We start from the raw sequence: 21,666 nt of genomic DNA, 5'->3' as shown, positions 1-21,666 counted from the left end.
AAGGAAGCTCGATTTTCATCATAATCAGGTTTGTTGTGTAGTATGAATGGAATGCGTTGGAGCCAGAAACAAGGAAATATTACGGAATATTTTTTCGGTTCCGTGATCGGCTCCGTTACTGGCCCATATTTATTCCAGTTTACGTTACCTCCGTAATTGCTTTCGTTTCCGTTACGTTTCCGCTTCGGGTTTCGGTACCGCTCCACCCCCTTCCTGTTTTCCTTATTTTTTTAAAATAAGATTCGAGGTCGTGACAAAATTTACTAACGCTAAATACATATTCTGAAATATGTTTTAAGGACTTTAGGGATACGTGCACAGAGCAGACAAGAAATTTTACGGCGTCAGATGGTACCGTAGCATGTGATTCCTCCCGTCAGGGTGTGCTAGTTCACCACTGGAAGCCCAGTGCAAAGCCAGTGAAGTGTATTAGGGAAAAAGCTGTCCAGCACTAGTGTGGCGAGGTTTGAGCATTTACAAAGACATGCTATGCGTGCAGCCAAAGAGCTCCGGCTATTTTTTTTTCGTTTGCGATTTGCGATTGAGTATACTTAATCGCCACCACTGTATTCTTCTTCATGCTGCTCTCGCATGGAGCACATCTTTACGGAACCCCCACGTGTAACCTACAGGCGCACGCAAAACCTCTGCAACTTTTCATGCCCACATTCGTCGTTGTAACAATATACCTGTTTTAATGTTCATGCTATGCCTCAAAGGCTGCGTAAAGCTAACATTGCGATGATGTCACTGAAGTAATGTTGAATACTTTACACTCAGGTAGTGTAGCGTTTACAAGCAGTGTTCACAAGCAGAAATGTGTGCAGTGGGCCCAGACATACACGAAGACTAATTTTGAAGTAGTCTTGTTTACTGATGAATGCCGCGCAACCCTCGATGGCCCAGACGGATGGAGTAGTGGATGGTTGGCGGAAGGCCACCACACCCCAACAAGGCTGCGACGACAGCAAGGAAGTTGCGGAGTCATGTTTTGGACAGGAATCATTGGAAGAGATCTGGTAGGTCCTTTTAGGGCCCCTGAAGGGGTGAAAATGACCTGTACAAAGTATGTAGAGTACCTGACTCAACACTTCCTACCATGGTACAGAAAGAGGAACCGTGCCTCCCGTAGCAAAATGATCTTCCTGCATGACAATGCACCATCTCATTCTGCAAAGAATACCTCCGAGTCATTTGCTGCCACGGGTATAAAAATGCAGAAACTCATGGTATGGCCGCCATGCTCGCCCGACCTCAACCCTATTGAGAAGCTTTGGAGCATCCTCAAGCAAAATATATATGATTGTGGGAGGCAGTTCAAGTCTAGTGAGCAACGCTGGGAGGCAATGTGGACATCCAGCAAGGGGATTCCTGCAGAAACCGTGGAAAAACTCGCAAGCGCGATGGATGCAAGAGTTCTGAAGAACTATCAAAGAAGGGGTCCTATATTAACATGTAGCTTGACCTGTTACGATGTTTTTCTTCTTCTTCTTCCACTTCGAGGGCGGTGGCCAGATGTTTCTGACTGAAACATCCCATTCATCTTCTCTCGACTTCCTAACGTTGCAAATGCAACAAATTACCATTTTCAGTTCAGTACGACACACAAAACGTTTGTTTTGCATAATAATTTGGAGCACAATTATTTGATTGTTTCCTCTGCTGAAAAGAAAATAAGAAAACTGCTAGAATTGGGAGGCTTGTCTACTAAAATTTTATTTATACCACAAACATTGATGATTTGGACATTATAATTACCGTCATCTGCATAGGCCAGTTAGAAAAATCAGATGAAAATAGGATTTGCATAATAATTTGGAACAGGGTGTATATTGTTCATGCAATGTTTTGCAAGCAATGTCAATGCTATGTTGCAATTGCATTCCTTGGAAAACGCTTAATAAGCAACATAAATTCAACATTTGCGCAATATCTTTATTTCAATGCTTTTGCCGTATTTCAAAAGATGCCTACAGATAACAGTGTGATTGTGTTTGCGAAGCAATGTGCGTGTGCTACACTGAAGAAATGTCACACTTACATTGCTCCTGTGGTGTTTCGCAATCAATTTTAATGCAATGTTGCAATATCATTACTCACAAAACAGTGCATCAGCGACCTAATCTTAGCGTTGCAGCACTATCATTATATCAATGTGTCTTCTGCATTGGTATACTGCATTGGTGGTGCACAAGGTGGTATATTGAGGAAATGTCGCAGTTACAATGTGCAATATAAATGTTACCTCTAGGCAACGTCTCAAACATTGCAGCAACATCGAAACAAGCATATTGCTGCAATGTTGGACGTTTTGCGTGCAAAAATGGTGATGATCTCCGGTGATGATCTTACCGATGGGTAGGTCCTCACGCACTTGATAAACCTTGTGTGCCATTCGACCATCATCGGAACGCTCCATCTTGTAGAGAGGTTCAATATAAAGGGACGGCGTCAGGAGGCCTCTCTGAAAAGGAAGGTAGACCACGTTTCTCCATTGGAACTCTTTCCACGAGTTCAGACAAACTAGTTGAGGCATATTTGAACGGCTACACGAGTCTGTTTCTGCATGCCGGTCCTTTAATTGTTTCTGAGACATCTTTAATGTTCAACGTGATAAATCAGCTGCGTTTACAGCTCACATGAGAGCCCCGCTATTAAATCACTGTTGATTACCATCCAGAATGGTGATACACGTCACGCATCTGGACCAGATACAGATTTGGAGGATTGCACATAATGACGGCCAACAAGATTAATCAACACCTTTGAGGTACCTGTTGTACAATGAAATTGAAGAACTGCCCTGCTGAACTCCTGCAAGCGCGCTACACTCGATGAAAGATGGAAGTCACTGAAAAGGTTAGTCAGCTGTAGGACTCGAACCCACACCTAACCTTTTCAGTGACTTCCATCTTTCATCGCTAATTTCTTAGGCAATTTGAGGCTTTGCATCTATTTGCCCCTTGTATGTTGTTCCAGCCTCAGAACATCAGTTCTCTCATGCGCTACACTCGATATTTCAATCCTCATTAGATGTCCAGAATGGCAGGTTTTTTGATCGCAGTTCATAAGTTGGCTGCTCACTGGCACGCGCCAAGTCATTGGGTGACAGGGAAGAAGACATCACTTTACTGCCGGGTGTGACGGTTCTGGGTTAAGCGCCTCTTACGTTCAACTGTGCTATATGTAGTTCGGAACTAGATCGGGAGCAACGGATACATTCGAGTGTTTTCCTGTTATTATTTTTGCTCTCTATGTCTGGCAAGCCGGCTGCGCCTAACGTCCATATATTGTTGCAACATCAAATGCGCTTCACATTGTTTACGGATCCATTCGAATACTATATCTGCATATGACATGTGTACGCGCACGGCCCCCACGTCGAAGAAGAGAAAACTGTGTGGAAGGAGCCCGGCCCGAGTAAAGGTGCCTTACAACTTGCATAGAAATTTCTACGCACGTGGTACGTGATTGGAATTCTAGGAAAAATGGGGTTGCACACGAGCTGGTCCTAAGCTGATTTTGGAGGGAATAATCGGAAGGAATTTGTTTTAACCCGGAGAAGCCAGACCCTACTTACTAGCCACATCATTTTACATGACCGTTCTAGGGTTGTCGTCCTCACGCTGTGAGCGACGTACACCTCTGTATTTTTCTCTACTACGCCCGGTAGTATCGTCCGTGTGACTTTCGCAGACCTGACTTGTCATTGAGCATTTCGCAAAGAACAAACACAGGGAGAAGGTACTCACCAATTGCACACCATTTTGCAGCTCGTGCACCAAGACAGACGACAAGTGCTCAGTGTCCTCATGCAAGTTAAATATAGCAGTGTTCACCTGCATTGTCATGTGTTCAACGGATTAGTACTACTATATTCGTCATAATATAGTGCGAACCTGAAAATATGCACAAACGTCCTATAGATCTATGGTCACAGTGCGTTCTACATGAGTTGACCTGTGAGGAGCTTCCATCAGGAATGTTACATTTCATTTTATTTCATTTCATTTAATATACCTGAAGGACCCATATGGGTATTACGTCAGGGGGGACAAATACAAACTTTCACAGTGGGCAATAAAAAGTTATCACTTAGTAATAGAGGCAACATCTGGTGGGAGCAGATTCCAGTCCTTAATACGGTTTTGCAAAGGTGAGAAAAAAAAAAGATTGGTCAACTCACACACAAAGTACACAAAAGGACACAAAGTATGCTGGTGTTAGATAAGGGGAAGAAGAGTGAAACAAACTGTGTGCCAGTGCGAAACGTTTGACATTACGTCGGCTTTCCAACAAAGGAATGCAGTTCAGGTTTTTAAGAGCCGAGATACTTTCTGTACGGTTTCGAACGTTAAATATAAACCGCACGGCTTTATTCTGGATACATTCTAACTTGTTGCTTAGGTATTTTTGATGCGGACTCCAAATCTGGGAACCGTACTCAAGTTTAGGACGTACAAGCGATTCGTACATAATTTTTTTAACGTCATTTGAAGCTTGGAAGAGCTTTCGCCTCAGGTATCCGAGAGAGCGCATTGCGCCATGACAAATGTTGTCAATGTGTTGAGTCCAGGAAAGGTCTTCACTAAAATGGACACCCAGATATTTGTATGAACGAACACGCTCAAGCGGGTAATGAGACAAAAAATACGTTCGCGATTCCCGGAGCGAGTTTTTGGATATTGTCATTGTTTTAGTTTTTTGTACGTTGACTTCCATTTGCCACGTGCGACACCAACTTTCGATATAGTGCAAATCTAACTGTAATGTTAAACTGTCACTAATGCACGTTATTTCTTTGTACAAAACCATATCGTCAGCGTATAACCGAGCGTTTGATCGCATTCCATCGACCAAGTCATTGATATATATCAAAAACAAAATCGGTCCTAATATAGTCCCTTGGGGAACCCCAGAGATGATTCACTATTGACCGAGAAGGAGTTAGCCCATTTTACGCATTGCGTACGCTTGAACAAGAAATTAGATATCCAGTTAACAATGCTCATTTGAATATTGTAAGACATAAGTTTACTGTTGGTCATATTTTATTGCAATGTGTCGTTGCCAGGGGGCAGCACTTGCCGTTTTAGTTTTGTGCTCGCGGATCTCGAGACATGCCATCTCGTTTTTCTATTCTCGGCTCACTTTCGTTCGTGGCCTGTCTCATTAAACGAGCCTGATCCCCTCGACTCCGAGTCTGCGTCCCTGTTTGCTTCTACCGTCTTACGGCTCCTGCACAACAGGTTATGGGCCCAGAACACCTAGGACTGTGACTCGACGACGACTGTCACTGACCAAGCGCATCTTTGCGGAGAAGCAAGTGAGAAGTTGGGACCAGGAGAGCGGCAGAGAGACATGGCGCTTTCAGACGATAGCGCTCTCAGGATACCGAAACTGACTTCGGAAAACTATCACGCTTGGGCGATTAGAGCAAAAGCAGCGCTGGTGCAGAAGAGCTGTTGGGAGGCAGTGGACCCTGGCTACATAGACGCTGAGATGACTACTGACGAAAGGAGGACCAACAACAAGGCCCTCACATTCCTCTTCCTCGTGGTTGAGGACAGTTACTTGGACGATATCGGGGCCTGTACCTCCGCCAAAGCCGCATGGGATATTCTGCGGGAGATCCATACGAAGTATGGTCTACTACATATCCTGCAACTTCTACGGGACTTCGTCAACGTGAGGAAGAAGCGCGAAGAACCGATGAAGGAGTATTTGAGCAGGCTAATGGGTTTGCACAGAAAACTCTCCAATGGAGGCTACGCATTTACGGACAAAGAAGTTGCCTTAGTGATGCTAATGGGTTTGCCAGAAGCTTACGAACCACTCATTCTCAAACTCGAGCAAGACGAAGCCACGCTCACAACTAAAGAGGTCAAGGCAAGGCTACTCGTCGAGGAAAAGAGAAAACAGAGGCGCGACGAAGAGCACGTTTCAGAGACGGACGAAGATGCGAAAGCTCTTGTGTCGAAAAGCAAGTTCAGACCCAGGTACGGAAAGACTAAGTACGACTCCAAGACTGAGAGACCTTCTGAGCATACGCCCGGAGGACGCCGTGATGAGGCAAAACGTCATGTGAGATGCTTCGCGTGTGGAAGATTTGGGCATATCGCCAGGGACTGTGAAGGTGACCGTGATGACCGTAGAAACCAGTCTCAAGAAAATTTCAACGCATCACGGGCGAAGAAGGCATCCCACAGGGCGCTATCCGCGAAGAAATCAGGCATGAAGGAAAGTTATATCTGGTACTTAGACAGCGGAGCCACAGACCACATGACATCGGACAGGACGAAGCTCACAGGATTCCAGGAATATTCATCAGTAGTAGAAGCCGCCAACAAAGAGGCGATGGAAATTCTAGGCAAGGGCGAGGCGACCTTCAAGCTCCCAAAGGAATGTGGTGGAACAGTGGTCACACTGAAAGATGTGCTGTATGTACCGGATCTGGACGGTAACCTCCTATCCGTCGGAAGGATGGAAGAACGTGGATATAAGGTCACATTCAATCAGGGAAGCTGTGAGGTGAGAGACCAGAACAATGAACTCATTGCATCCGCATCGCGGAAGGGAAGGTTATACAGAGTAGAGGAAGAGAGGCCTGTGCTGAAGCTAGCCAAAGCGGCGGACTACGCACTATGGCACCGTCGACTAGGACACCTTCACCAAGAAGCCGTGCAAGAACTTTGCGGAGAAGTTCTGCATAGAGACGAAATATGCTCCACATGCGTGCAGGGAAAGCAGCGAAGAAAGAGCTTCATATCCAGTAGTGGTTCTTCGTCTCGTACTGGAGTACCATTGGAGCGCATTCATTCGGACGTCGTGGGGAACATCACTCCAACGTCCAAAGGAGGGTCTAACTACTTCGTGACGTTTATCGACGATTTTTCGAGGTACGCAGCCGTATATCCGATGAAGAGCAAAAATGAGGTGTTGGAGAAGTTCGACGAGTACCGACGAATGGTAGAAAATCTCCATGGAACCACCATCAAAGTCCTTCGCAGTGACAACGGTGGAGAGTATACGGGGAAGCAATTCTGCCAATACCTGGTGAAACACGGCATTCGACAACAGCTCACCGTGCCTGGAACACCACAGCAGAACGGAGTGGCCGAAAGGTTTAATCAGACGCTCTTGGACATGACTCGATGCCTGCTGATCGAATCAGGCCTCACCAAAACACTATGGGCGGACGCTGTTGTCACGGCAACATACCTACGCAACAAGTGTCCATCAAAGGCTGTAGGGGGTCTTGTGCCAGAAGTATTGTGGCTGGGAAAGGAGGTCAACATCGATCACCTGAGGGTATTCGGATGTAAGGCCTGGAGCGCACAGAGTCGGCGACAGCAGAGAGCAAAGCTGGACCCAAGGGCGATTGAGCGCATTTTCCTCGGCTACCCGGAGGGCGTCAAGGGGTACAAGCTTTGGGACCGGAAACGCGACAAATTCTTTGTGAGCCGTGATGTTGTCTTCGACGAGAACTGTTTCCCGTACGGTGGTAGACCATGCGTAAAAGAATTCCCGGCACCAGACGACAATGAAGAGGCACCCACCATGGTCGATGGCACGGAGATCCTCAGCAATCCGCATGACGAACTGCAAGAGATCCCAGAGGTGACATTTACATTTGAAGCACAAGACGAGGGGGAGACTAATGAGGCAATAACTCCTGTGCTGCAACAAGACGAGCCGTCAACCTCAGGAGAACCAGGAGTACCCGAAGAGCGAGAACAACCCAATGATCTTCAGATGCCGAGGCGCTCCGAGAGACTAGCGTCGAAGCCACGCCCAAACTATTGTTGCGTTGTAAAGCGAAGCGACTCCATCCCCGATCCAACTACAGTTGAGGAAGCACTGTCTATGCCGGATAGTTCGGAGTGGCGGACGGCAATTGAGGAAGAGCTGGGCAATCTAAAACGCAATGGGACCTGGGAGGTTGTACCAAGACCAAGCGACAGACGAGTCGTAAAATGTGAATGGATATTTCGTAAGAAATATGACAAGAATGGCGACTTGGAGAGGCATAAGGCGCGACTTGTTGCCTGCGGCTATTCCCAAGTAGCATCATGACAAAGGCTCTAACTGGCAAGAAAACTCATCATCATTGTGAACGTCTTGGATTACATGAACTCTTGCGTGTGGGCTGAAGGTAGCGACGACTCATTGAGGGGGAGTGTTGGTCATATTTTATTGCAATGTGTCGTTGCCAGGGGGCAGCACTTGCCGTTTTAGTTTTGTGCTCGCGGATCTCGAGACATGCCATCTCGTTTTTCTATTCTCGGCTCACTTTCGTTCGTGGCCTGTCTCATTAAACGAGCCTGATCCCCTCGACTCCGAGTCTGCGTCCCTGTTTGCTTCTACCGTCTTACGGCTCCTGCACAACATTTACTACGTAATCTGCTATGTCGAACGCGATCAAACGCTTTGGAAAAGTCGATAAACACAGCATCAGTATCATGTCCGTTATTTAAAGAACTGTAAATATCTGTGACGAATTCAAAAAGTTGGGACTCACAGGACTGACCCCGTCTGAAACCATGCTGGTTTACGTTTAACAGATTACTAGATTCCATGTAGTTCATAATATATGAACTAAGTATGTGCTCCATGATTTTTGAACATACTCAGAGATGTGGGTCTGTAGTTTCTGACATCTGACTGGTTACCACTCTTATGGGTGGGACTACAACAGCATGTTTCCAGTCAAGCGGAGTGTCACAGGTGTTCAGTGATTGTTGCAGTATAATAGACAAAACTTTGGAGGAAACGTCTTTGGTGCACTTTAAAATTTTTGTTGAGATCTCGTCACAACCCGGAGAAGATAAGGGTGGTAACTTCTCTATGAGCTTGTCACATTGTAGAGCATCCCACCACCGAAACTGTACACAAACATTGTCCACTCGCATTATTGCTTTATTGTTACATTATTCGGCGATCTCTGCTTTCTGCAAGCTGGAATGGAATCACGTCATAATGGAGAAGGAGTGCCCCGCTATCCTGCATAAGGCGTGGACAATTGCTCGCCGGACAATTGCTCACAAATGAAACGATGAAGCCAGACAATTGGTCATCTCATTATAAGATACCCTAGAGCCCATTATGAGATTTTCGTTTCCCGATAATGGCTTCTTTTGAACATGACAGAACTGACTTTCATCGTTCATCATGGCTCCTCTTGAGTTTCTTTTGGAACGTACACTTCCATCAGTTTTAGCGACTTTTTAACATATTCATAACCGTACAAAAGACGGTTCGGTCTTCCCTCTGCTAGAGGTAACGACTTCGATAATCAGCGTTTTGTGAGCAACAACAACATTATGGTAATGATGCCGATTTGAGCGTTTCATCGCCAGGGGCGATACCCTACTCCATTGCTAGCAGTAATGTGGTGAAATGAAATTTTGAGTCGCATCATAGACTGGATCCAAGGGCAAATCTCATATGGTTTCAATTACGTTCGCCTTCAACAGGTATGATGACGGCCCGCTTTGTCTTTTTATTCTTCGTTTTTTTTTCGTTTTTGTGGCTGAGACATTGAACCCAAACTTTCCCGAGGATATCTGATGTAGCCACCGATGATGACGACGATGTGTCCCTGCTTCCACGCGGTACTGCGCTGGCTCGTCAGTTTTACCGGCACCGTCCTAGCGTGATTCTGCACACATCTGTCCGTTGGGACATTCCATCATCGCCTCAGGACTCGTGTGGAGGAACAACATCTTGTCTAGACTGGGTGTCCCGAACAAAGGTCACCATGCTCGGCGTAGTTCGGTCCCTTACCATCCCGAATTTCGAGAGCGACTACCGCCATCCGGCTTCAGTTCGGCTCATCTCATCACCAGAACCAAACTCAGTGAAGAAAGCAGTCATTGCCGCTACGACACAACACTTGAGTGCCCGAGCAAGTTTTGCCAGTGAGGGATCGTAATAGGAGGCCGCCATCTTTTCGCCCTGACCCGGCGGGTTTGCCGCCGGGTCAGGTATCTGGTATCTGGTATGGTATCTCCGGATCTACCAGCGGCACGTGGTCGAGCAATGCGCTCCCGACGCGCAAGCTCGGCAACGCCTGAACACGCTCGGCTTACTTTGTCCTCAGTGCACACGCTTCGCCTGCCTTCACCACGCTCCTCGAAGCTCCGGTACTTGTGCGACTGCTCGCGACCGCTAAGTGACTGCTCATTCCTGCGCCATTCTTGTCGCCGCGTCTCTCAACCTGCTCCGCGTTCGAGGCGGGGGGGGGTTAGTACTGTGGTGGCTACCGATGATGACGACTATGTGCGCCTGCTGCCAGGCGCTGCTGCGCTGGTGGCTCATCAGTTCCATCGGCACCGTCCTCACGTGAGGTTACGCACATCTCTCGCCGGGAGATTCCACCATCGCCGGACCGGACTCTTGTAGACGAGCACCACCTCCTCTACATATCCACCGGCACTCACATTTTTGGACGAACTTGTGGCGGCCGGTGGAGAACGACGAGGATGGACACGCGCATGGAGCACCTGCTTCTGTTCCACCGGCGCGGACATGGAGATAAGCCACCATCATAGCCTCTCATAGTCATCATCGCCGGTCGGGACTCGTGTAGAGGAAGACCATCGTCCTTGACATTTGGTGACCCGAACAATGAACACCATGTTTGGCATAATTCAGCCTTCTACCATCCCAAATTTTTGCACCAGCTTCGATGACATGCCGCCGAGCGTCGACCCCAGGAAGTCTACCAGCGCAAGAACGCCCTACGCTCGAGCAACGTTCCAACATTCAACTGCAAGAGCCTTTGGGGATCGTTGCTCCTGTACCGGTCCTGGTGCTGTCATTGCGCCTGCCCCGACTCCGCTCGTTATCAGACTGCTGCTTCAACGGGCTTCATACCCGCTCATGCACATGCCTCGCTCTGGGCACATTCTCGTACGGCTTCCTGCACTTGGCACGTTAATGCCCATATTGCAACGCAGAGCCATCGGCACACAGGCGAGTTCACTGCATTCCGAGCGTCACATCCACGGACCAGATCTGCCCCGCAACACTCCGCCCTTCTGCCGGCCGCGACACTCGAGGCTCGCGCTCACCTGCCGGTCGCGGCAGTCGACGCAACGGCACGCACGCCACGGCTGGCACAGCCTGTCCTCACTCACCTAACTTGGGACTCCCAGAGCTTCGGCTCCCGTGCCGGTCGCGCCACCCCAGGCATCGACTTCGACAACGCCCTCTGCAACTTCGCTGCAGATCTCATACACCCCGCCACGTGCCAACAGTCTTTTCCCGCTCCTATCCTGCACAACGAGGATGTGACATGTCGCCAACGTGTACCGTACCATGCACCCGTTAAACCGTGCACGTCAACCGCAGTCGCCCCTCGCTGCCCTCCTCTAGTGAAGTCGTGGACATATTCTGCTTTATAGCCGCTCCACGTCTGAGGGGGAGAGTGATGTGGCGGCCGGTGGACAACGACGAGTATGGACACGCGCCTGAAGTACCCGCTTCAGTTCTACTGGCGCGGCGATGGAGGATATCTTCCAACAACTTTATTGAACCAAATCGTGTTCGAGCCTTTTGTACCCTCACCTCTAGGGGGAACCTATTTGCCACTCCATGTGCCGAGGTAGGCCACCTCCCTCTCAGACAAGGAAATGGACGACACACTCACGCACTCTTGGCCTCGATCCCTAATCATCCCAGCCTCGATTGCCTCACGGGTGACTCTTTCGGGGTGCCTTGCCACGTACAAACACTGCAACCGACCTGGCTCGCACTTGCAATGTTGTAACATGTGTAAAACTTGTGACACGATGGTCATGTACCAACAAGCCCAAACACCGTAAGTGCGAGCCAGATCTGTCCTAGTGTTTGTGCATATCTAGGCACCCCGTCGGAATCACCCGTGAGGTAATCGAGGCCAAGAGTGCTCGAGTGTGCCTTCCATTTCCTTGTCTGATAGGGAGTTCGTCTACCTCGGCACGTGGAGTGGAAAATAGGTTCCCGCAAAACGTGAGGGTACAAAAGGCTCGAACACTAGTTGGTTCAACAAAGTTGTTGGAAGTTCGACCTGTGTTGTCCTCTCTCCTTTGTCCCTGTTTAGATGCGCCTGTAGCACGACTTTCATGTACCAACAATCTCAAATTGCTGCATTATTAAAATAGGCTCATGGTAGATCCTTCCTCAGATAATGCAATGACTCTGCATTGGCAGATCAAGCGCGCATTGGTGTGCATCATGCTTAGGGTTGAGGATTTGCGTTTTGAAACGAAAACAAAAACAACAAAATATGCACAATGCATTTTTCAGGAGCCAGTTTTAACAGGCAGGGGTCTGTATCTTGGGCGAAAATGACATATCACGAGTCATATAGGCCACGGCCATCTTAACGCGGAATCACCCCAATGTATTCTTTATGGGCATTGCTTTGTCCAGTTCATCTCGAAAACTACTGCAGTAATGAAGCAGTACGCCGAGCTGGTAATACATGGATAAATTCTGAACGTCCTGATATATTTCTTATCGGAATACATCAAACAGGCGAATTTATACGATTTTTGTTTCTGTGAATGCGAATATGTCCTATGCGCCCTATGGGAGCAGCAGAAAACACTTCCTCAGATCTCTCAGCAACGAAATAAACGCCTGAAAAATATGTCAGGACGTGCATCTGTGTCCTCTGATGACAGTACAAGCTAAGTTGCAGCATTAACTTTCGTATTATTCGAGATGAACTGGACAAAAGTGTGGACATTTGTCTTCTGCTAACCTGGATTGCATTCTGCTGGGAAGGCATTGGCTGGCAGTGGGACTGCATTGGGAAGGCAAACGGCTAGCAGCATTGCGCGAGGTTGTTGTTCCAACCTGCCTCGGCGACGGGCCAGAACGACACGTGTTTTATCATGGTGAAAGCTGATTAATAACCAAGACCGAACCGCAGGTCCACCCACTTTCTGCAGAACGAAGTCAGTTGTATGCGCCCAAATTCGTTCGTCCAAATTCGAAGAGGATCCAAGTCATGACTTTTCCTGCTCTATGCAGCGTCAGCGTTGTGCATCGATATTCCTCACGCATGGCCTGTTACTGCGACCTCGGGTGCAATCAGTAGGACATCAATTGGCGTAATCACTTTCCGTGCACAATACAAATAGGTGTTTAAGAGAAGGTACGTCTTGTGCTTTCTGTGCAGGTGCGTGTTGCTTTCGGGGGTGCACTTGTTTGATTACACTGGTTCACGAACCAGTGTAGGCTTCAGCCCAAATATGGAGCGAAGGACAGATATTTTTCAGTATTCATACCTGAATCTGGCTTGGTCAAGATGTGCTGACATGTCATGCAACCAACACAAGTGCACGATAACATGAGGTGTGCATGTTGAGATGTCGAAGATGTTACTCAGTGGCCGCTACGGGCAGAGCCCCCGTGAAATGTGGCTTGAGAACGAGAACACGTCTTGATTTTGAACAAGTTTGTCGGAAAGACGAGCGAATTGTGTACCATTCCACTCAAGAGGTCTTTTCGAACGCCGTGTGCGGCTGTCCTCATATGCGACAGCGGGTTCTGTCCGTCATAAATCAGACCGTCGGAAGTTTACGTCAGTAAACCATCAGTTTACGGAATTTTATCGTGCATGTGTTTCTATTCGTTTTTTAGTGTCATTTCTATGTACTCTGAGTCATCCCTAAGTGTGGGAGTGTGTACGAGTTGTCAAGAGGACAAGATAAAAGTCAATCAACTGGACTGTTCACCTGGATGGACAAATTACTCAGTTCTGCCTAGTTGCAGCAAGGAAACACAGGTGACCATAAGTAACATGCATGCAGGTGACCGTAAGTACAAGAGGTACAAAATATCCAGCTACTGTTATTAAAGAATATCAGATGACGATTGATCTTGCTTGCGTCTTGCTCGTTATGGATGTCCGCTGAGTTTTTCCGGCTCCAGCTACAGGATTTGTGTGAGACCAACCACGTGGCTTCATCCACAGTTATTCGCGTGCTTGCACCGATGGTGCAGCACATCATATTTTCGGACGTGAACTTATGTTGAATTGTGCGACTATGATACGTGAAATAACAGACGCAGGCAAGTCATCGGGATATTCCTGCCGTCACCCTATCCCCATGGTTTGATTTGCACAACATTCAAGATCTCTAAATGGAGACTTCCAAGAAGGGCCAATGTCCGGGTCTAGAGTCACTATCCGGGTCAAGACCTAGGGGCTCAGGAAATTTCAACTGAACAAGCAAGATAATGGACAGACGAGACATAGAAGGTTTGAGAGAGAGATCCAAAATATGTAGTTAAGGTATTGAATAGAAAATACCATAAAATGCATTTTAAATAGCGTACAAATACACAAAACAACACGTATTAAGTGGAGTGCTAAAATACCTCTAATTGTATTTAAAAGACAGTATTTTAAATACAGTACTCCGAATACGTACAAGTCTGGACTGAATGTACACACACACGGTATGTACACTCACTGTACGCGAATAGCATTCTTATGCAGCTTGCCAGGATGATGAAGTTGCCACAGAATTAAAAACGTTCGTCCATTTCGCTTATGTCCACTGCTTTATCCCGTAGTTCCATGTGTCTCGTGACTCGTGGATCAACTAGCTCAGGAATCATATATCCTACATAAAAGTTCTTAATGTCAGGCAATATTTTTTGCCAGGACGCAAGGCTCCTCTTGATGGTCCGTCGGTGACCACACTGCGAGTTTGCAGTAGCTCTTCTTCGCAATGTTTATCTGGGCTTGTATTTGATAGAAGTACTTGTGTGATTCTGGAAGATATAAGCTGCCGTCTTTCGATATTTTTACGCCGTTGGAATGGTTGCGAGCGGTTTCTGCGATGGTCATGTAATTCTGTGCTGTTGCAGGGCATTTTATTTCGATGATTCCGTAGTTTTCGATAAGGCGGTCAGGAGTGGTGCATACGTAGTGTATATCTTGGTCGGTGAAAAGGCCACATTTTTTTACTTCAACATTCGGGTATCTCGCTTGGAATGCTGATGCTGCGTCTTCCTCGTGGTCGATGCCGTACTGACATTCTTTGCTGCGGAACGAGTTGGCATACATTATGGCCTTCACTAAAGAAGAGTGCTTGAATGTTTTTGAATGTGGGCGACAACCAGGGTGGTTCACCAACCATGATCGAAATTCGTAGTAAAAAACGTAGGCCGCGGAGACATGTTGCGGTCAAGGGATTTTTTTTTCTGCCAATAACTTTTGCCACATACTGGTAAAATTTTTATTTCATTTCAGTTGATGGAAAGTTAATTTCTTGAATTGAACTTCAAAATTTCCCAAAGCAACCTAACGTTTTCTTTGCGGAAATGGGTTCCCCGTTGTCATTTTACTCAGTGTAGCCATAATCCCACTCGTAATGCGATGGCAATTGCCGAAATAAATTCGCCGAAAATCCGTCGAAATGAGCCCTTGGCTCCGCCTCTTTTTTGACAGGTAGTCGAGCGCAAAGCTGCGAAGAAAGGAGGTTACATTGACACGTCACACGAGGGAGGAAAGGGTTACAAGCCTTGCCCACGGAACAAACACGCACGGTGAGTGCGGGAGAATCAGAGCTATCTTATCAAAAATCACTTGACAAAGTCACTTGACGTGTTGACAGGTAGCGACCCTTTCTCCCTCGTGTGGCGTGTCAATTTAACCTCCTTTCTTCGCAACTTTGCACTCAGACTACCCGTCAAAAAAGAGGCGGAGCCAAGGGCTCATTTCCACGGATTTTCGGCGAATTTATTTCGGCAATTGCCATTGCATTACGAGCGGGTTTATGTTCTATACTGAGTAAAATGACCACGGGGAACCCATTTCCGCAAAGAAAACGTTAGGTTGCCTTGTATAATTTCGGAATTCAATTCAAGAAATTAACTTTTCGTCAATTGAAATGAAATAAAAATGTTACCAATATGTGGCAAAACTTATTGGCAGAAAAAATCCCTTGATCGCATGTCTCTCCGGGGCCTACGTTTTTTACATGAATTTCTATCATGGTTGGTGGACCACCCTGTATACTATGTATTGAGGTTGAAGGTATCCTCGTCTTTCTTTGTGAGTGCCATAGGTCAGACTTGTTCTGTTCTAGTGTAGACTTCTGCAGACTGTCAGCTTCCTGGCTGGTCAACTGTATGCCACGCACAAAATCTTTGCCTTCTCAATAAAAATTGCTCTGTCCAGATCTGTTCTTGAGACTGTCCTCCATAGTCCTTGTCTCCAACGGTGCTTGCGAATTTGGGTGTTCTCGATATTGGAGCCTTGTCGAACCGCAACGCTCTTTTGCATTTTCGTTCGTTGCGCTTTTGTCTTGATGTTATTAGTTTCTTCAGAGCAGATGGACTTTTCGCGACGAACTTGCGCAGATAGAAGTCGTGCCATTTTGCACCTCTCATGTTGTATGCAAGTGCTGTGACGTGGCATCTGTTACCGTAACTTTTACCCTTTGCATAGTCAACGCGTTTGCCACCGACTGTACGCGCTACCATGCTCATGTAGGTCTCAGCGGCATTACTTGTTGCGTCAAGGAGAAGCATATCGGATCTGTCTGCGAGTACGTCTATTGCTTTCTGGATTTCAGTCATCATGTTGGATCTCAGAAGAAGATTGACCTTTTCCGTTCTGCTTTCAAGTTCCACAGCATCGCCTCTCTTGACGGAGCTGTGCTTGCTTGGACAGCCGCTGTGGATACCAAATACGTGGTATGGGCCGTTCTTCAGTTGATGGTGCAGGCTACTGACCGCAGCAGGCGATAATGCAGTGTTCTCTTGTGCATGCCGTCTTATTGTGGATCTGGCAAGACCTTTTAGGGCTTTGATGTTAGCGGTAGACAATAGCTTCCTGGCGTCTTTGCCTTCATCTGTGGCGAATGTTTTAGTATCCTTTGCTAGGTTATACAGCCGTTTGGTATAGTTTTTTACCATGTGATTGACGCCTTCTACCTTTCTCACTGAACGGCCGAAAGGAACCTGTTCCTGGACTGCAAAGAAAACACTGCTATCTCCGTCTCCAATCAATGTAGTGTACTTAAGGCCGTACATTTCTTCACTTTCTTTGAATCCCAATACAATAATGTGTCGCTCCATGGACGTTGAAGACGATTTCCAGTTGCAAGAGCACGAGTGGGGTAGAGGCTCCTTATGCTCCGAGTCAGCGCGTCGACAACTTGTGCTGAACTTGTTGCGTACTCCGATGTAGAGAATCTTGCGCGTGTAACGACCGACAATGACAGCCACCCCGCTATTCGCATTGTATCCTCCATCTACAATGACTGGGATGTTCCAAAAGCCGTCGGGATCGCGACACTCCTTCCGTTGTTTGGCAAGCTCAACCTCTTCGGCCGCGGCTCTCTTCATGGAGTCTAATGTCGCTGATTGAAGGTTTTCCCCAACTTTGGTCTCACATTTCTGGTAGAGCTTATGCGAAAGGAATGGGAGGCCGACTGATGCTGTTAGTTCTTGAGCCTGCGTGTACCCGATCCCGATGGAAATGCATCATCTAACAAAATCAAGATTTGTGCCGTCGTTTGTGGCGGTCATTTTTTCCGTCCGCACGAAGTGAGTGAAACTGCACAGAGGTGACTTCGAACAACGATACTCCAGAGTGGCGATAAGTCCAACCCTGACTTCTTTGTACAACTGTATCTCACTGTATAGACAGTTTTGCTGGTGGTTCAAGGCAAAAAAAAGAAAGAAAGAAAAACAAACGGTTAGTATGAGTTAATAATATAAAATATGTATGGAATAGAAGAGGTCACCCTGTACATTGTTCCAAAATGCGGGGTTGAAAGCAGAAGCTGTTCGCGTGAACAGATACAAATCTGTCGCAGGAGCCTGTTGTTTTTCCATTCTGACCTTTACGGTTACATATGCGAAGTGGGCTTATGTTTTTCAACCTCTTCAAACTCCTCATATCAATAATAATTGATGCCTTTCATTAGTGCAAAAACAGTACGGAAGAACCAGATTACTTCGTGTTCACTCATTTTCCAGTGCACTTGAAAACGTTCACACATTCCATGAACTTCCCATTCCATTGTCATTCCATTATTACGTGTGCGCGTGAGTGTATGTGTCACGCAAGAAGACCGCTTCGTTTCATCATTTTGTTTTTATTTATTTGTTTTGTGTTGCACTATTCTTAAACAGGCACGCACACTCAAAATGAGGTGAGGCGCATGGCACGTGAAATCATAGCGATAGTGTGCCGCTGTGCAGCATGTACTGTGTCCCCAGCCATAGTCAGAATGTAGTGGTTGTTTGGTTCCCAAATTCGCTATCTCCAACGCGTGGGCAGTAGAAGAGAAAGCCGGATATAAACATAGACAGGAGACATGATCAGCGACTATGTCCCTTCCTACCTTTATCGTTGCTCATAAAGTCATATAGGTGTGATTCCAACTGGGAATGCAGCAGACAGGTACAAAATACTGTGCTTTCTCTGTAATACGCCACGTATAGCTACTTGATGGATTTGTCTCGCCTAATCCGCATGCTGTAAATGTGCACAATGTTAACACCCAAATTGCGAAGAACGAAAAAAAAAAAAGACACAAGTTGGTTGCTCGGTTTTGCTCAGTTCCGTCTCCCCAATTAGCGTCCCTCATTCTGTAAGCAAGTCCAAATGGTTTATCACTTCAAGCCGTTCGCTGACGTTCGGAGCAGTTGAGCCATACACGCCACATCTCGAACACGCGCCGCCACTAAAAACAATAAAAGCATCGACAAATGTAGGAGCAAACGATACGTGAATCATAGCTCAAGGTCAGGCCGCAACCCGCTTGCTCTCGACAGATCCGCGCTTACGAGGAGGAAACCGTCACTTTCATAAAGGAGAGCAAGGAGAGTGAAAAAAAAAAGCAAATCATAATAAATTAGCTTTTCATACACCGATTGATTTTTTTTATCTTCAGCCGTACATCTCAAGCCTAGGAGACCCCTTGTTGTTGATCCTTGGGATTGTTCACTTACTGGTCGTGTGCTCGAAAGAACGATTCCCAAAGGGCCACCAAGGCTATTGCATTTTGTTGAAGCAGCGGTATGCGTATATTCCCCCTCTCTTGATACTGTCCCCATTTCATTCCACTCTCTAAAAAATCAGAATTTTTCCCAAATCATTCAAACTCCAGAGTTTCAAGTCTGCAAACAGCCACAACAACACATACGTGATGATGATGACTGAGGACATTCCCCACTACAATATTGGACCACTACCCCATGGCTCACAGGGGGGTTATGAGATCTGTAATGATGATCATGATGAGAATGTGATGCGCAGAGCAGAAACTTGAGTTACGAGCCCAGGGTTGATGTAACATGCTGGACGCATGCACGACGTGATGGCCGGCAAAAACAATGTCCGCAAACTTGGACTGCATATTTCAGAAAACGAAAAGGCGCCAGTGAAACGAGAAAAGTTTCGGTGCAATAGCGGCGTCAGGAGAGTTTCTCGTCTGTGCGTCTCACAGACGCAACACGGATCCCATTGAAACATATGGAATTGAGAGCAGCAGTTGTGGCTAGTTCCATCTCAAATCGAACAATTCGGTACGCTTGATGTCTCGAATGAACGGGACCAAATATATGTTGAAGCCATCGGTGAGTTAGCATAAATAAACGCTTTCCGAATTATCTGCGCTGCGCGGTTCGGGAAATAGGAGAGGAGGAAAAAAACTGCATCACAGAAGATCATGTCGTCGCGTGCTTCTTTGAGCGTTCCCTACAAGGCTATTTCTTGTCGCATTCTAGTAATTTCTTGATCTGGCTAGTAATTTCTTGATCTGGCTTTAGACCACTTAGAACACAATAGGATCCTGCGTTGGCAGTGCTGTGTCGGTTTTTGTTTGTCTGCAAAACATATCAAAGTGCCGAAAGTGCATATTCACTGCAACGTTGCGGACGATGTACAAAACGGATAAGATTCAGCTTTTTGCCGTTTAATTTGTCATCCATGGGGCTATCGAATGATTTATAATTTGTTGCTCTACTCTGTCAGGAACGTAAGCCTCACCTCTTTTAGTAGCACCATACCACCGAAAAATGAAGAATTTCGAAAGCCTTTATCTAAAAAACCCCACCAAAAGCTTGCCTCGAAAATTCTATATGTTGTAGGTAGTTCCTTAGACTACGCACAGAAGAAAAATCAAAAGTCGGACTTGATCGGTAGGCGCATTGTGAATTTTTTCCGAGCCCTACACGCGGAGCGCATTAAAGGGGTGGCACCGTGTCCCGCGTGTTGCAAAATCGAATTTTCCAAAGGAACTTTCAACTTCTGTCTTCACACAAAAAGTAATTGCTATCATTTGAAACCGTTCTGAGCGATTGCGTTCATAACAGTGTTGTAATCGCTGAATGTAGATTGTGGAGCAACTAGATGTGCTCACATTTTTTTGCGAGATGACATACATGCATTGCAAGTGTTGGGAGCCCGTGAAGAACAGAATGCTTATGAATACTTTTGCGTATTTATAAGAGGTATATTTGTCCACGGCGATCATATCAAAGCATATTTACAGTACACAGAATAAAAGCAACTGAACAGCGAAGAAGACAAGGTAACGAAGGTAAGAAGGTAACGTAAGTTATGCAGAGAATTCCGGGTGGATGAGAGTGTCATGAGTAGTAATCATTCAACCCAAGTTTTACACAGAAAATCCACGGCAAGTATTACACTTTTTACTTTGAATTATTGTAAAATTACTTGATAATTTTTAAATTAAATTTTTAAAATTTTTAAATTGTGCAAAATCTAACTCGATGCAATACTTGTCGTGGATTTCTATGTAAATCTCGGGTTGTAGAAAAAACAACTAGATAGAAAGGAAGCAGACAGTGGGAAATAATTTATTTGAAAATCAACGACGACATCTTGAAGAAATCACGGCAGTGCGGGCGACTGGGGCACGACGGTTGCAGAGGCAGGTGGCCACCTAGTTCCAAGGCATCACACCAGATGGCGCCAGCATCGTAGCTCAATGCGAGAAAGACAGAGAACAACAAAGTACTAGCAGCACGTAAAAATGGCAGCACTGCTAAACAAGTCTAGGCATGCGAGAGAAAAGGTTTAACCACAGCGTCAGAACACTACGCGGCTAACACAAGGCGGGAACCACTAGCCATATGACGGTAAATGTGCGTCAACAGGCTTGGTACGGGACACCGCTAAACAAGTCTAAACATGCGCGTACGGCCAGAAAAGGCTTAACACGAGCACGGTAAAACAACGCGCAAACATCGGTAAATCACTCACCTTTTTCCTCTGCGACTGCTGCATCCGGCAGCCAGGCAGAAACTCAGCTAGCGCGGGGACTGCGGAGCAACCGAGCGCACGTCTGCTCTCCGCGACAGCCAGCGAGAAACTGACTGGGGCGCCGCGCCGCGTCCGCTACGCATGCGCGCGCTCTTAGCGCCCTCTGCGGCGACCACCTGCGAGAGGCTAAGAGAGAAGAGCATCCCTGAGCCCTCTTCTTGCGTTGCTCATTGGTCATGACGTCATCCCATTTTCCCAAGGCTATATCGTTTTTCTTTTTTTTTCACACGGTTGACACAACTGGACAAGGTCAATCGGCAATGAAGCCATGGCATGACGTCATCATGCACCTGCGTGGCTCAAGGACGCGTACGCTCTAGACATGGGACCTGTTTTATTGAATCACTATCCCAAGA

The 21,666-nt window shown here is 46.7% G+C and overlaps 1 protein-coding gene across 1 annotated transcript in view; it reads right to left on the bottom strand.

The window, feature by feature from the left end:
• Positions 1–21,666, bottom strand: part of LOC135372433 (uncharacterized) — a 119,260-nt gene that overhangs the window by 78,808 nt on the left and 18,786 nt on the right. The window contains exons 3-4 of the mRNA XM_064606044.1: positions 3,753–3,839; positions 2,353–2,464 (exon numbers count right to left, since the gene is read on the bottom strand). Coding sequence (XP_064462114.1) covers positions 2,353–2,419 — 67 coding nt within the window. The 5' untranslated portion in view covers positions 2,420–2,464; positions 3,753–3,839. The remainder of the gene's footprint in view (positions 1–2,352; positions 2,465–3,752; positions 3,840–21,666) is intronic.

This window comes from Ornithodoros turicata, unplaced genomic scaffold (assembly GCF_037126465.1).
Source record: "Ornithodoros turicata isolate Travis unplaced genomic scaffold, ASM3712646v1 Chromosome15, whole genome shotgun sequence".
In the NCBI taxonomy this organism is placed as follows: domain Eukaryota; kingdom Metazoa; phylum Arthropoda; class Arachnida; order Ixodida; family Argasidae; genus Ornithodoros; species Ornithodoros turicata.
This window is presented reverse-complemented; position numbering and strand designations above follow the sequence as displayed.